Source organism: Peromyscus californicus, unplaced genomic scaffold, assembly GCF_007827085.1.
Source record: "Peromyscus californicus insignis strain IS unplaced genomic scaffold, ASM782708v3 Scaffold_18__1_contigs__length_77618521, whole genome shotgun sequence".
Taxonomy (NCBI): Eukaryota; Metazoa; Chordata; class Mammalia; order Rodentia; family Cricetidae; genus Peromyscus; species Peromyscus californicus.
In genome coordinates this window covers 5790443-5805078 of record NW_026294480.1, presented here as the reverse complement: position 1 = coordinate 5805078, position 14636 = coordinate 5790443, and the positions used below count along the sequence as shown (strand labels likewise).

At 41.4% G+C, this 14636-nt stretch overlaps 1 protein-coding gene across 2 annotated transcripts in view; it reads right to left on the bottom strand.

Annotated features, from left to right (window-relative positions):
- The window catches only part of Adcy2 (adenylate cyclase 2), a 382099-nt gene that overhangs the window by 85237 nt on the left and 282226 nt on the right, over positions 1-14636 (bottom strand). For both annotated transcript variants that reach the window (XM_052742939.1, XM_052742940.1), the window contains exons 12-14: positions 11878-11958; positions 5444-5513; positions 2452-2549 (exon numbers count right to left, since the gene is read on the bottom strand). In XM_052742939.1, coding sequence (XP_052598899.1) covers positions 2452-2549; positions 5444-5513; positions 11878-11958 — 249 coding nt within the window. The remainder of the gene's footprint in view (positions 1-2451; positions 2550-5443; positions 5514-11877; positions 11959-14636) is intronic.

Genomic DNA, 14636 nt, shown 5'->3' with positions numbered 1-14636 from the left:
GGGTGCCTTTGGCTCGTGCCTGCCGATGCTAATTTGTGGGAAAAGAGGAAATCTGGCGGGAACCCCTCCAAAACTGGGGAGATAGCTGAGGAACTGTACACATAAATAATGCCTTGCCTTGCTATTTCTCCTATAAATGGCATTGTTTTGGCTCAGCGCCCAGGATAAAACCCTTTGCAGTATAGACAGGAAGACAACATTTGCTTCTAATTGTTAAGCATCTTCATCTGAAAAAAGCCGCCACTCAATCTAAACAGTTCAGCTGCCCACAAATCCTCGCTGCACGACACAGGATAAGTTGCAGCACACTGTTGAATCCTGGTAGATTGAAAATGGCTTTTGGGCTCCTACAGAATAGGCAGCGACAAGAGGAAAACCTATTTCAGAAAATTTTCTCTATATCCATTTATTATAAGAATGATGAGTTTCTTAAAACTTCATTTAAAATATAAAGAGACTCGTCTTCTCTGAATACAGCCATGTTAAGAAAGTGTGTGAGGAAGGGTCCTTTAGGAATCAGGGTGGCGAAGGCTGTAGAGCAACACTGGACAGGCAGCTTTGGCTAGAGACCCCACAGGCAGGAGGGAGATCTGGGTCCTGAGCAACGTCCTGCTTTGGCTCCATGTGCGAACACGATCAGAACGCTGGTCCAGACTCTGTTCCTGTCTGGTGGACAGTTTTGGAACTGGATCTCGGGTTTTCATGGTGGAGATGGACTGTATCTGGCCCTAGTTCCAACACATCTCCTAAATGATGCCAGGCTACCTCTTTGTAGGAAGGATTGTTACAGAGACCTTTTGCAGTGAGCTGTTGATGACCAATAGGAATAGCTATTTTTCCTTTCAAGAACCTGGAATCTGTTCCTGTTCGTGGATGGAGACCTAACATTTTAAGCTACCCCAGACCACAAGTGTTAATCCAGCCGGGCCTGTCAATCACCTGACCAGCCATGTGAAAGAGATGGGAGGTCTAATATGCTTTTCCTCCTCAGAAACTTACCCTCAGGACAGTCCCTCGGTGAGCTCTGGGTTAAGCGTGCCTGATTTTTATGAATTACTCAGAAAAATGTAACTTTTCCTTCTCTCCATCTCTTTTTTTTTTTAGATACTGCCCAAAGCCCAGGTGCTTAAGGCATCCTCGTTTTCCCCTAAAGTTCCACCCCACCCCAACATTTCTATCCCCCAAGTTGCTTACAAATGGCATAGGTTTCTCTCTTCTTTTCCATCCTTTTCCTCCAGGAATTCTCCTGCTTTTTTTTTTCTTTCAAACTCAAATAAAACTGTCTTCAAGCTTTCTTCCCAGTCTGTTTTCAAATTCTTTAATTAACGAGACTAATAACTCTGAGATGAGGCACCAATGTCCCCAGTTACAATCGAATGTTTTCTGAGCGTGGGTGGAGCCTGAAGGAATCCAGCCTCGAGTATGGGACAGATTCCCTGCTTGGCTCAGATTCTCCAGCCTGTGTCTATGTCTCTCCTGAGACCAGCTGGACTCTGACCTATAGCAGAGGGTAGACTTAAGACAAAAGAAGGGTGCAAATTTAGGACAAAAGGAGAATGGACAAAAAATGGAGGAGTGGACATGCCCAGAGCAGGTGTTGCCCTTTTGTCCAATAATGGCACTGTGTGTGCACATACATGCACATGTATGTGCAGGTGTGCTCTTTCATGTCTGTGTGCTGTGAAGGCCAGAAGTCGACACCAGTAACCTTCCTCTACTGCTCGCTACATTATCATTTCGACACAGAGCTTCTCATTGAACTCGAAGCTTGTCATTTTGGCTAGAATAGCTACCTAAAAGATCCTAAGTTTCCTTTGTCTCTGACCCCTGCAACCAGGGATAGGGTTGAAGATCCCAGGGCCCACTTGTCTCTGAGCACCCCCAGTTAGTGCTTGGGGATGCAGGACTTGTTTCCAGAGTGAGCTTTTACTGTGGGTGTTTTGGGCTCCAAAGTCAGTTCCTTATGATTGCCCAGAAAGCACTTTCCCACCAAGCCATCTCTTCAGCCGCAACAATGGCATTAAAAACATTAGAAATGGCACTGGTTTTGGTCTGGGGATTCGGCATCATGGTAGAGCACTCAACTCACATGCTTACTTACGGCTCTTGGTCTGGTCCCTGGTATTGCAAGAAATCAAAATACCTTGCAATCAAGATCTTTGTAGATAAAAATATATTGGTCTAATTTTTTCAGACTGGGAATCAGAGTAATACCCAGATCAAGGAATAAAGGTCAAATTTATTTATAAAAAATTATATAATGAAAGTCAGAATAGCCAAATGGAAAATCTAGTATTACTATCACTAAGTCTTAGCCTCACCAGTGCTGTGATATGGTTAATGGCCCCTCTGTTTGTAAATTAGTATTCTTGCATATCCTTTAGATAAATGCAGACTCCCATGGAGAGGCGCCCCAGCTGAGAATCCCCAGGGGTAGGCTGATGGACTTACTTTGGCAGTACAAGAATCTGCACAATGAAGATGCAGAGAAAGATGAGGCAGGCACAGGTCACATAGTACTTGAACGCAGGCAGTGCAGTGGCTCGGTACTGAGGAGGAAAGGGACACTGTGAGAAACGGCGGATGGATGCTGTGGAGAAGAGCTGCACACAGCTACCCAGCCCCTTCACTGGAGCTGGGACAGGGTGACGCTTGTAAGTCGCAGATTTCTGCAGAAACAAGCTGTGGCTTCCACCTCAGGTAGAGTGTCCTCCCTCCAGACGAACTGTGAGTGTCTTACGCAGGCTGTCATATATGAGTGTAAGAACTAGGAACCTACTTATATGTAATAGAGTCAAGTCAGTAAAGGAAGGAAACACCCCAGAAGAAGCTGAGTGGAAGGGCTCAGTGGATCTCACCTGTACCCCAGTTCCCCTACTCTGGCATTATTTGGGGAAAAGGAATGACTTTCCAAATAATAACACTTTAAAACAGCACCAAGAAAATGACAGACATATGCATTTTACTTCCTTATTTATCTCAATGCTACTTAGAGTGTTGGATGAAGATAGAAGACAAAAGGTGTGTAGGACTGGTTCTGAGGGTGGCCCAGTGGGTCTCCTTTCTCTTGTCCAGCACCATCAGTAGGGGTTCTGTCTACCATGCAGGACCATAGACTGACCACGCTGGCTGCTTCTCCAGGACTGCTCCTGGTTGACTTAGTCAGGAACACAAAGCCAGACACCACTGTATCAATGATGATGGTGGCGGGTGGTGGTGACGGCCTCTGTTTCTAATTGACAACTCTGAGTGCTTTAGGTCCTAAATGCACAACCCTGCTAACAGACCCACCCTCCCTGCTAACAGGGAGGCAGAAACTATTTCTGTCCCTGTTTCTGGTTGAAGGAACTGCAGACCGTAGTTCACATTAATATTGATGATTAATGTGCTAAGGTACTCACTTAATATGAAGCCCTAGGATCTGCAGCAGGAAGACGGAAGGCAGCCTTCTACATAAGAAGCTACACTGATTGCCCAAACCGAGTTCATAATGAAATTAAGGGAGGCAAAGCTTTGTGAAATGGCACTGTAACTTCTTGCAAATGCTCCCGGGTTCTATCATCTACATCGGCCTCGCCTGTTTCCCAAGTTAGGAAGAAACGGATGCAGTTCTTGGGTTTCAGCCACTCAGGTTTTGGTGTTAGAAGACGGCTCTCCCTTAGGTCTCTTGATGATTCTTTGTCCACATGTCTTGCTGTGTTCTCTCCCCTTTAACAAGGAGTGCAGGCTGTGGGTAGGTGGGTGAACAAGTCCTTCAATCCCAGTGTTCTCCTGACTTTGCCTGAGTGTTGGCATCTGCGGATATGTACACATGGCGAGTGTGTGTACAGTTGCTCAAAAGCTGCATTCCTAATGATGATTACCTTCTCCTTAGGAGAATGCCTCTCTTACTGAATTTTGTGACTTAATAGCCAGGACGATTTGCATGCTGATGAAGGCTCTGTATTAGCATAATTGCTGGAATGTGATTAGATCTCTCTCAGGCATTCCATTCCTTCCCTGTCTTTGAACTTCTCCAGGGCTTTGTGTTGAGATGGAACTGCTTTTTGGTATTAACCAAGGGCTTCCAGCAGGAAGGAATAGTGTGACAGCTGAAGAATAAACAGCCTTCAGTATCTGCATAGTGTGACAGTTTTAAGTAATAAACAGCCTTCAGTATCTGTTAGCATCACTCAGGGGTAAGAGTGTATTAAGTATTAATTTGGCAACAATTTGTAGACAAAGTATTTAACTGAGAAGGTGGCAACTGACCTTCTTGACCAGTTGTGTGTGCCTATAAAATCCAACTTTCATGGACTTTGGAAAGACTTTTAATGTTTGATGTTTTCATTCAGTTTCTATGAAACAATGAACTGAGCCTTTTGAGCAGAATTTTCATAACAGTTAAGCATGCTGCCAGGAACCTAAGCATTTTGCTCAAACTGAGCTTGTAATTACGTGGTTGGGTGATGGACATGACCTCTGACTCCTGTTCTTTTTCTAGATCAACACAAAACCAGAGGTGAGTGGAGTGCAGGTGGCCTAACAGAACCACACATCCTTCCTGGGTGATTTTTTTAACCTGTGCTTAACAAATCTGTAAAAATCAAACATCTGCTGCTTATTTGAGCCTAAACTGGTTCACTAAGAATCATGGTGCCAAAGTATTTAGATGCAGCAAAATTAAAAGTTCGAGTTTTCTAATATCCTTAACACAGAGGCTAGATGTAACCCCCTGACTTTTGTCAACATTAGAACAATTTGTGTAATGACATTGTCAGTTTATTAGGAACATTTATTTTCTTTTAAATCAGTGATTCTCAGCCTATGGGTCTCAATGCCTTTGGAGTCGAATGAGTCGCTTTCACAGGGTCACCTAAGACCATCAGAAAACACTGATGTTTATATTACGACTCATTACAGCGGCAAAATTACAGTCATGAAGTAGCAATGAAAATAATTTTATGGTTGGGGGTCAGCACAACATGAGGAAATGTTAAATTAAAGGGTTGCAGCATTAGGAAGGTTGAGAACCACTGTTTTAAAGGCTTTTCTGAGAAAATTCACACTAAAACCAGTCAGACATTAGCTATTACCTCTTCCCATTCTTTCTGAATTTCAGCCATGCATCATTTACTACTAGGACTGCAGAAAATACCTGGGGTGGGGGGAAGAGTTTGGAAAAAAGAAATGTGCTGAAAGCGTGCCTGGGAGCAGCAGAGTTGGCCCAGGTATTCCCAGCCCAGTTAGAGGCAGTGCAGTTTGGGGGTTGCAGAAACCAGAATGCCCTGAGTATATGTCTGAAATCGTCAAAGAACAAATTCAATAAAAGTTTCAAACACAGATATTAGCAAAGTATTTAACTGAAAACTTTATTAAAAATATCCACCCAGTTTCATGAATGAAATCAAAACTACTATTTCCGAAAGAAAATCATATAATTTTAGGAGGAAAAATGGCTTACTTCTTTTTCTATATTCTTGTTATAGAAAAGCAGGGAGATTCTTTGAATGTCTTCAGACTTGAGCCATTGCCTGGAAATGAGAAAGACAGACAATATCAAACATCTAACCAAGAATCTGAAAGTATTTACAAAAAAAAAAACCACCCAGTGTTGTTCTTTCTTGAATGTAAACCATGCTAAACTGAATATCTCTTTAGTATATAATGCCAACTTATTTGGTTTGCAAACTATAAATGGCTACAAGTATAGCAGGATCTATAAGTGTAACATACCTAGCCACACAATGCCCTTTTGGGAAAATCATATAATTGTCATATTAAGTTGAAACTAAATTTAACCAAATTAAATAGCTAAAAAAAGAAGTCATTCCAAGGATACAACCATGTCCACGCTCCATCCACACTCACCCCAAAATCCTTTTATTATCATCTTTCCCATCTCAAGAGAGTAAAAACCATGTTGGAATGGAGTTTTCAAAAGAAATGCTAAAAATAAAGATTTATGTGCAAGCATTGCTGTGATCTGTTGACTTAAGAGTCCTTTGGGCATATTCCTAGGAATGGCATAATCAGGTCGTATGTAGACATAGGCGGTCGGTCCTGGAGCCCGATGGCCGCTGCCTCTGCTGGAGGACTCAGGGCCTAGAGAGGCCCCTTCTCCTTGGCCGTGGGAAGTGCTGTATGCAGTACTCAGTGCTCAGATTATGGCAAGCACCTTGAGCTGCTGCTGCTTCCACACTCAACAAAAATCCTTAAATGTCATTTCGAGAGTAAAAACCATGTCAGAAGAAAGTTTTCAAAAAGTTGCTGAAAATAAAGATTTATGTGCAAGCATTGCCATGATCTGTTGACTTAAGAGTCCCTTGGGTATATTCCTAGGAATGGCATAATCAGGTCATATATAGACATATCATATTTTTAGTTTTTTTTTCAGGGACCTCCATACTGATTTCCATAGTTACTGGACTCATTAAAGTAGAAATTTGTTTATGGGAATCAAGGAAGAGGGGGCTGAGGAAGGAAGAAAAAAGTGAGAATAAAGGAGGTAGAATACAGAATAAAGAATACAGGGGTAGAGGGAAATACGGTAAAAATATATTATATACTGGTATGACAATGTCTTAATGGAACCCCGTCCTATGTACAATGAATATACCCAACTAACAATTACTAAAAATATTTTAAATTTTTATTTAAATTTTATTTAAACTTATTTAAATAATATTTAAATTTAAATTGTAAAAAAACCAATATCAAGATCCATTGGTTTATAATGTTGACCTAAACCTACAACATTACAAATTAAGCACATAAACCTGATACTGAAAAATAAATAAAAATTATATGGGTGTGTGCACCCTGTCACACCATCAACTTCCATAAATCTGCTTCAGGTAGATACAGTGAGGGCAGAATAAGGAGAATGCCTCTCACTGGGATGCTTAGTGTAACCCCAGGCAACAGCAACACTGGGCACAGAGCACAGGAACAGAACACAAGATGGTTGATAGGGCCATGCATTTGACAATAAAACGAGATAAGGGTGAGACAGAAGGACACAATTTCTCACATTTGTGATTACAGAAATACAAGCCACAGTCCAAATCTGATCAAGAAAAGTACCTGGAAATACCAAGAAGAAATCATTACTGATAGGTTTGCCCCACTAGTCATTGAAGGAGGCACATGTCTACTTTCTTAAGCTTCCTTAAGTAAAACTTTCTCTAATTGAAAAATTTAATAGTCTCAAATATGTGGAACTGTATATGCTTATATATTCATATGTTTATATCTATACATATTTACATAGACATCTAGATGTGGTTGTTTGGCATTTTTATTATATCTATCTATCTATCTATCTATCTATCTATCTATCTACCTACCTACCTACTTATCTATCATCTACCTACCTACCTATCCATCTGTCTATCCTTATATTTAGGTATTTATGTACCTACCTATCTACCTGAGCACATGCATTAGGAATCTTAGATAAATATGTTTTACATAAATTTCCAAAAATATTATATGACTATTTCAACAATTACCAAATCACAAAAATTTCTTTTTAAAATGGTATTTATTTATTTGTTTATTATTTATTTGGGGGGGCACATGTGCCCCACAGCATGTAGATGGAGGGTAGAGGACAGCTTGAAGGAGCTGGTTCTCGCTTTCTATTGTGTGGGTCCCAGGGATCAAACTCAGGCCATCAGGCTTGGCAGCAAGCTCATGTGTCCACTTAGCCATCTTACTGGATCCAAATTTCTTAATATAGCACATTTGCAATACACTGAATTAGGGAGATACAGGATAAAGATTTGTGAGAAATCCCGGAACAAGAAGTGAAATGGTCTGTCGGCCAAGCACTCAACAAGAGTCCAGAGATTAGGCCTCTGGGAGCGGGCCTGCATGTTTGACAATGGTTAATGACATAGCAGCCAGGAGATGAGTAAGGCTGAGGTGGGATTTCCTCCAGGGTCTTAAGATACCTTTGCTGTTCTAACTATCAGACTGTCACCAAGTCACCTTGACTGACTCAGAAGACAAGACTATCAACAGCCTGCTTCTAGCTGAGCTGCGGAGTCAATGGCGTATTCTGGGAGAGCTACCATTAAAAGTGCAATTGTCAACCATGCTGCTTTACCGAAGGCCGAGCTACAGGCTTCAAAAATACCACCTCATTGGTATTTCTTATTACTGCAGCTGATGTAGACTTGCCTCTAGTTTATGAGACTATTGTAGGACTCAACTCGTGATTTTATTTCCACTTTTTAAGGTTCACTCTTATTTTATTAACACATTTTTAGTTTCTAGAAGCAGTTTTTAAATTTTTAAATTAGGAATCAAGAGTTAATTTCTATTAAAATACCCAGAAAATAAAAAGTAACATAATAATGAAATTTTATGTGACTTATAATTTTTATTATGTTTTAATGGCTTTTGTGTGCATGTGTGCACATGTGTGCTTAGGCATATACACGCCCCTGCTGATGTATGGAAGTTAGAGAATAACTTGGGGCATTCAGTTCTTTCTGGTCCTGGGGACTGAACTTAGGTAGTCAGGCCTAGTGGCAAGCTCCTTTACCTATTGTTCTATCTTACTGGCCCCCGAATAAATTTTATTATACTCACTGTTACAACTGTATTTATCAGGACATGTATAGCACATGCAGCTAAATTACCCCAAATGTTTTCCCCCTTTATCAAAACAGCAGAATGTAATTTTAAAGATGCTTCCAGAAAATAGAAAATTGTAAATAAAATAAGAATGAACTTTAAAAACTGGAAATAAAATCAGTTTTCCCTTTGTCATCAGGGTGTGACCTCCATGTCTAAGTTTACAGACCCTGTGTCCTGCAGGTGAACAGGAAGGCCCCAGGACCAGGACTCACCTGCCTAGCATTGCCCAAGCCCAGCATGGTACCCCACAAGCCAGGAGTCCCTGAGGAAACAACTAATCCCAACAAATCCACATGCTCACTTCCCTTTCCCCACAGCAAGGCCTGTCTGACCTGTGGCTTGCCTGAAGCAGTACGCAGTGAGCAAATCTGACTTTGGTGTCTTTGGATTAAGAGACTACGTGGTTTCCATAGACTCGGTCTCTGTGAAGCCCCTGAAGGGCTCTGCATTCCCTCTAATGACTTGTAAGACATTCACATTTAATATTATGACCTGTCTGTTTGATATGCTAGACCTGCAGTATTCCCACCGAGGTTTGTTCACAGACCTGACTGTGCTAAGTGAACAGAAAAAATCTGTGCGGGCTGAGAAGGTCAGATCCTCTTTTTGGAAATTGGAACTATAGAGCAAGAGAGGACAGGAATCAAAAGGATATTGAGGGAGAAAAAGAGTCAGGGGAAGAGAGAGTAGAAGGAGAGAGGAAGCGGGGAGAGAGGAGGACGGGGCAGACAGAAGTAACGGAGAGAACAGGAAATGTATATGTGGTATCCATGGTCTCCCGATGTTTCCCATCTGATGTAACGTATGGCAGAAAGAAACTGCAGCTATGCCCAGCCTATGCTGTCCATGCTTCCCTGTTAATTTATGGTGGTTTTGCTTCTGTGATTTATCTTTCTAGGTCTAGGAAAAATAAAAGAGATTACAAGTAAGAGCCTGTGTGAAGAAGGCAGAAGCAGCTCCCCCATCCTCACTGAGAATACTGTGCACTGGAAGGCAAGTTCTGAAACAACCGAAGCCATGAGGCAGAGAGGCAGCCACTCTACTGTGTATTAAATGTTCGTGTCTTCCTCCATTCCATATGTTGAGGCCCTGACCTCTAACACAGCTGGACTAGGATGTGGGGGCCTCTTGGGTATTGTTAAGGTTAATGAGGTCATAGGAACAGGGCTGGACTTGATAGGACTGGCCATCTCAGATCAGACAGAAGCGATTGACCCTGAGCTCTGTGCACACACCCAGGAAAGAAAGGTTGGTGTGTGAGTCTGTTGCTCTGAAGCTGAACTGAATACATGCCAATCTGCAGAGAAATCACTGTTTTATATAAAGGACAAGAAACACTAATTGGTAATCCAGTCCCAATAGCATCCTTAGGTGGAAACCAGAAGATCATTATACCAAAAACCAACAGGAGTTAATGGTTAGGGCACAACAACACATAATCAATGCCAACCCAACCCAAAGGCCAAAGAGCTTCCCTTTCAACAGTTCCCTTTTCTGTTTCAAGAACAGCACGGAGCTCTTCTCTATTTCAGCTGGGAAACTTATGACAGAAGCAGTTAAGACATCAGGAAGCATTCCTTAGGCAAAAATCTGAATGGGAACCTTCCATTTTTAAGTGCATGTGTTTGAATTATAATGACGCAAAGAAAATCAACAGTTCAAAGTTAACCTTAACAATGAAGCAAGGCCACCGTAGCACTGACGAACCATTCCTTGGGAGGACAGAAGCAGCTTGGAATGTTGGGGTCCGACCTGAGCACACACTGAGGCTGGGTTAGAGCTTGGAATTTAAGTGTTACTATTGTTATTATTACTGGTGCTAAACTCTGTCAGTGGACACTTGGTCCTCTTTCTTCTAATGTGTGTTATTCTGGGGGGAACAGAGCATCCTCTGTTGTTCTCTCTAGTTGGATGACTCTCCATGTTCCTCGGTTTTGGCTGCTGGTAGCTTGCAGGTCATGGTTTGCTTTTTTATAGAATGCTGAAGTGTCCACTGGAACAGAAGTCAAGCCAGAGTCAGGCTTCTACCAGGCACTGCTCTTGAGCCCTGAGAGTGCAGGCTGATGGAAGGCTTTGCCCCCTTGGACACATGAAGGAGCTCTGACAGGGATAACAACTATACTCTGCATATCTTTCTTGCAGCTCACTCAATCAAGTTGCCTCACTGCACAGACAAGGTAGCCTGGCACCCATGCTGTACAACACACACCTGAGGCTCTTTCGTAAACACTGCGCATATTCTGAATATCTATATGGGACAGTCTAGAACAAACATGCATTTTGCAAAGATAGGCAACTGAGGTCTTGCAACTTTACATGATGCTATATTAATTGAAGGTGAAAGTCATTTTATTTGTCAAATCAACTTTGATGTAGTAAGTGAAGCAGATTACTTTAGAGACGGAAAATTTTCTGTAAACATTTTCTCATGTAGACCTGCTGTTGCTCATTATAATTGAATATTTAAAAAGCACTGATTGTCTAAGCATGCTGGATATTCCACCTGCTTTTGGCTTGCTGTTAGATCTGAGACATAGGTGAGGTCCTCTATGGCACAGCTGAGTCCTATTATACAGGTGAGTCCCTCCCATGACACAGGTAAGTCTTCTATGACATAGGTGAGTCTCCCTATGGCACAGGTGACTTTCTCTATGACACAAGTGAGTCCTCTATGAAACAGGGAATAGTCTCTGTAACACAGATGAGGTCCTATGTCATAGCTGACTTTATGTGACAGCTGAGTCCTCCTATGGCACAGGTGAGTTCCTTTATGACAGAGATGAGTTTCATGACAAATCTAAGTTTCTCCATGCTTATTAATTTTAAACTATGTAACAACAAACAACCTGGGCCAACAAATATGGGCCATGGATTTGAGAGAGTGAGCAAGGGGATACATGGGAAAGATTGGAGGGAAGAAAGGGAATCACGTAATTTAAAAAATAAAAGCAAAGCACATGACCTGTCACATAATTTTTCTCTGTATAACTACTTGCCATGCTGTTTGTTACTAAGTGACCAGGTGGCTGTTTTCTAGGCAGAACTTACTTGTTTTTTTAATTGCATGACAGAAATCCTACTAACAGGAGCTACTACGAAGGGCACTGGGAAGAAACTGATGAATGGTCTGAGACACTTGGGTTCGCCATGGTAAGGATGGCAGCGCTGGCTAGCAGACACTTGGAAAATGTTACACTGAATTAACACATTAGACTTTGATATAAGCTGATTGAGGATAAAAACACTCACTTTTGTGCATTGATCCCGTCAATTGCCTGGATCATCCTTTCATTCAATTCTTCTTCAAATCTCTTTTTCTGTGACTTAGTCCTATATGAAAAAGGAAACATTATGAGTGAGAATGTTAGTGGGAAGATAAACATTAGGCTGGTTCTCATGGTAACAAAGCATAAACCACACTATGGACTGAAGAAGTTGACCATAATGCTTGCTGTGGTAAATACATTGACTTAATATTCTGTGAAACTCACTGGACTTTCAAATCACCACTGAGAGTACCTGGTGTTAGATTTGAAAAAACCTTTCTTCCCTAAGTGATGTGCCAACTCTGGAATTGCACCCCGGTCTGATGCATTTTATGATTAAATCACACTGGCTGTAGAAATAACCCTAGAGAAATTTGATTATGTTAGTCATTCCTATATTTGATGTATTTCTCGACCAGTTTCCAAGAATTTGCAAAGCTACAGTCTTTGTTTAGACATTTTAAAGTTTCATTTCTATATAATATATTTAGTATAATTGTTGGGCTTAAATGTAAGTATTCTGAGGTTGGCAAAAGTCACACTCATAGACAGCCTGCTTCTGTTTGTAGACTTACAGATTACCATACTTCATCTTGGGGAAGGTGATCTTCAGCCATCATGAGACAGTTTCTAAGTGAACTATGTCAATTAAAAGTTCCTTCCCCCCCCCCCCCCCCCCCCCGCCAAAGATGGATAATTCACATGAGAATGGCATAAAGGAGACAGTGAGGTTGGCATCTATTTTAAAAGTTAAGTATCTACTGGAAAGATTAAAGGCACAGGTTGGCCCTTGGTAGCCAGTCTAAATGAGGCCATGCCTGTCTTCACACACAGGAACCTAGATGGTTCAATACTAAATGGGTATATTTAATCTGGAATAACACTGGCACTCTCCTGAGGTCCTATTTGCCTATACACACAGATAAGACCACTAACAAACATATCAGGTCACACTTATCATTTATCTGTAATTAAATCTCAAAGAACTGTCAGTGAGACACAGTGATGTTTGTATTCCCACAGTCTATATTTTGACTTTGTGTCTCCGTCATTCTCTAAAAGGTCAAGGGCAGATTTCATTCTAAAACAAAAATGACATGAAATGAGCCAACTGTACACATCAACCAAATCCATTATGAGGTTTAAGTACACTAAATTCAAATCCATTTGAAGAAGGCACATTGGTTTGGGGCCCATTTTGTTTGGGTTTGGTACTGGGAACTCACAGTGCCTTATGCAGGATCATCCTGTGTTCTACCACCAAGTCTCACCTCCATCCCATTCACATATTTTTTTTTAGATAAAGACCTTTAGCAATCATCTGGTGTGGACATGCACCCTCATTTACAGAATCCAAGTGAAGTATTTAGACACTTATTTAAAATTTCAGTTCCATGATGAGGCTGGAGTTTCTGGACTTCAGTGGTTTTCTTTTTCACAGTCTGGCCAAGTCTAAGGAACTGCACAGTTAACTCGGGGCTCACAGGCAAATGTACTTATTTCCTGAGAGGTCAAGCTAAGGTATTAGCTCCATTAATCTGCTCAGTGTTAGTGAATATTGCCCATGCAGGGCTCACCATTTTAAATGTAACGTGAAGTAGCCACAAAGTACATGTTATGATGAGTCTTTGAATCGACTATCTCCATGATGATTCTGATGTAGACACAGATTTCTCATTTGTGTGACTTCCACTATGGAGAGGATAAGGCACCTATACACCGTGTTGTTCCAATCACCAAGACATCTTGATTGACTAGGTCCCTTTGATTCAGCACCGCTGATTTCTCTGACCTTCCACTAGCCCCTGAATCTGAGCTCAGTTTCCCCACTGCTCAGTTCTCCAATCCTGCTTTCCAATGTGTCAACACTCATCTAGATTGCTTTCCTCCTTACATCTGTCCAACCCTACATCCCGTGCAAGTCCACTTAGAGAGGCATAGAAGATGTGATGAGAAATCAGTGTCCTGGTCAGACAAAAACCTCAGAAAAGTTTGTAAGGGTCCAGGTCACAGAGCCCAGAAGTGGGAGGAAGTCCGTTGAGCCCTACTCAAAAGCTGTGTTCTCTCCACATGCTTAGAGGCCACCAAATTCACCTCCCTGCCCAGTGCTGGGGTCCTATGAAGCATCTCCCACTGTATCTTGTCCATTGAAACTGAGCTGCAAGGTGATGAATACAGATAGCAGAAGTTCCTGAGGGGAGCTGTTTACACATGTGTGAGCATCCTACCAGCCTCAGGCAGGTGATGCCTTCTCAAGGTATCTTAGAGATAAAGAGATATTTTATGATCTTCTTAAGACTACTTGAAGTTCTCTTTAATATGGTATTCATCATGGGAAAATAACATGTTTAAAAAAAATCCCAAGAGTCTTATCTTTTTCATAACATAAGGATGCAAGTATTACATTTCAATGTTAAAATTTCAAATTAGCAAAATACAAATTAGAGTTAATTGCAGCAGTCATATGGAAGGGTTCTGGGAAAACAAACAGGCTTGACAGGTGTGTTTACTTTTCACTTGGATACGTTGAGTATTCTACAAGGGAATATGTTGGATCTTATATTTTTCTTCCATTTCTGTAAACCTCAAAGGCAGCTTTGTAAGGAATGGAAAGCTGCCTTAACTTTTGTGCTAACACCTTACATTAATTATTCCAATATTACAGTATAATGAAAGATAGAGGGAGTGGGGTTAAAATTGTAGTGGGGCCCAGAGTGAAAGCTCCATGGTTAACAACAACAC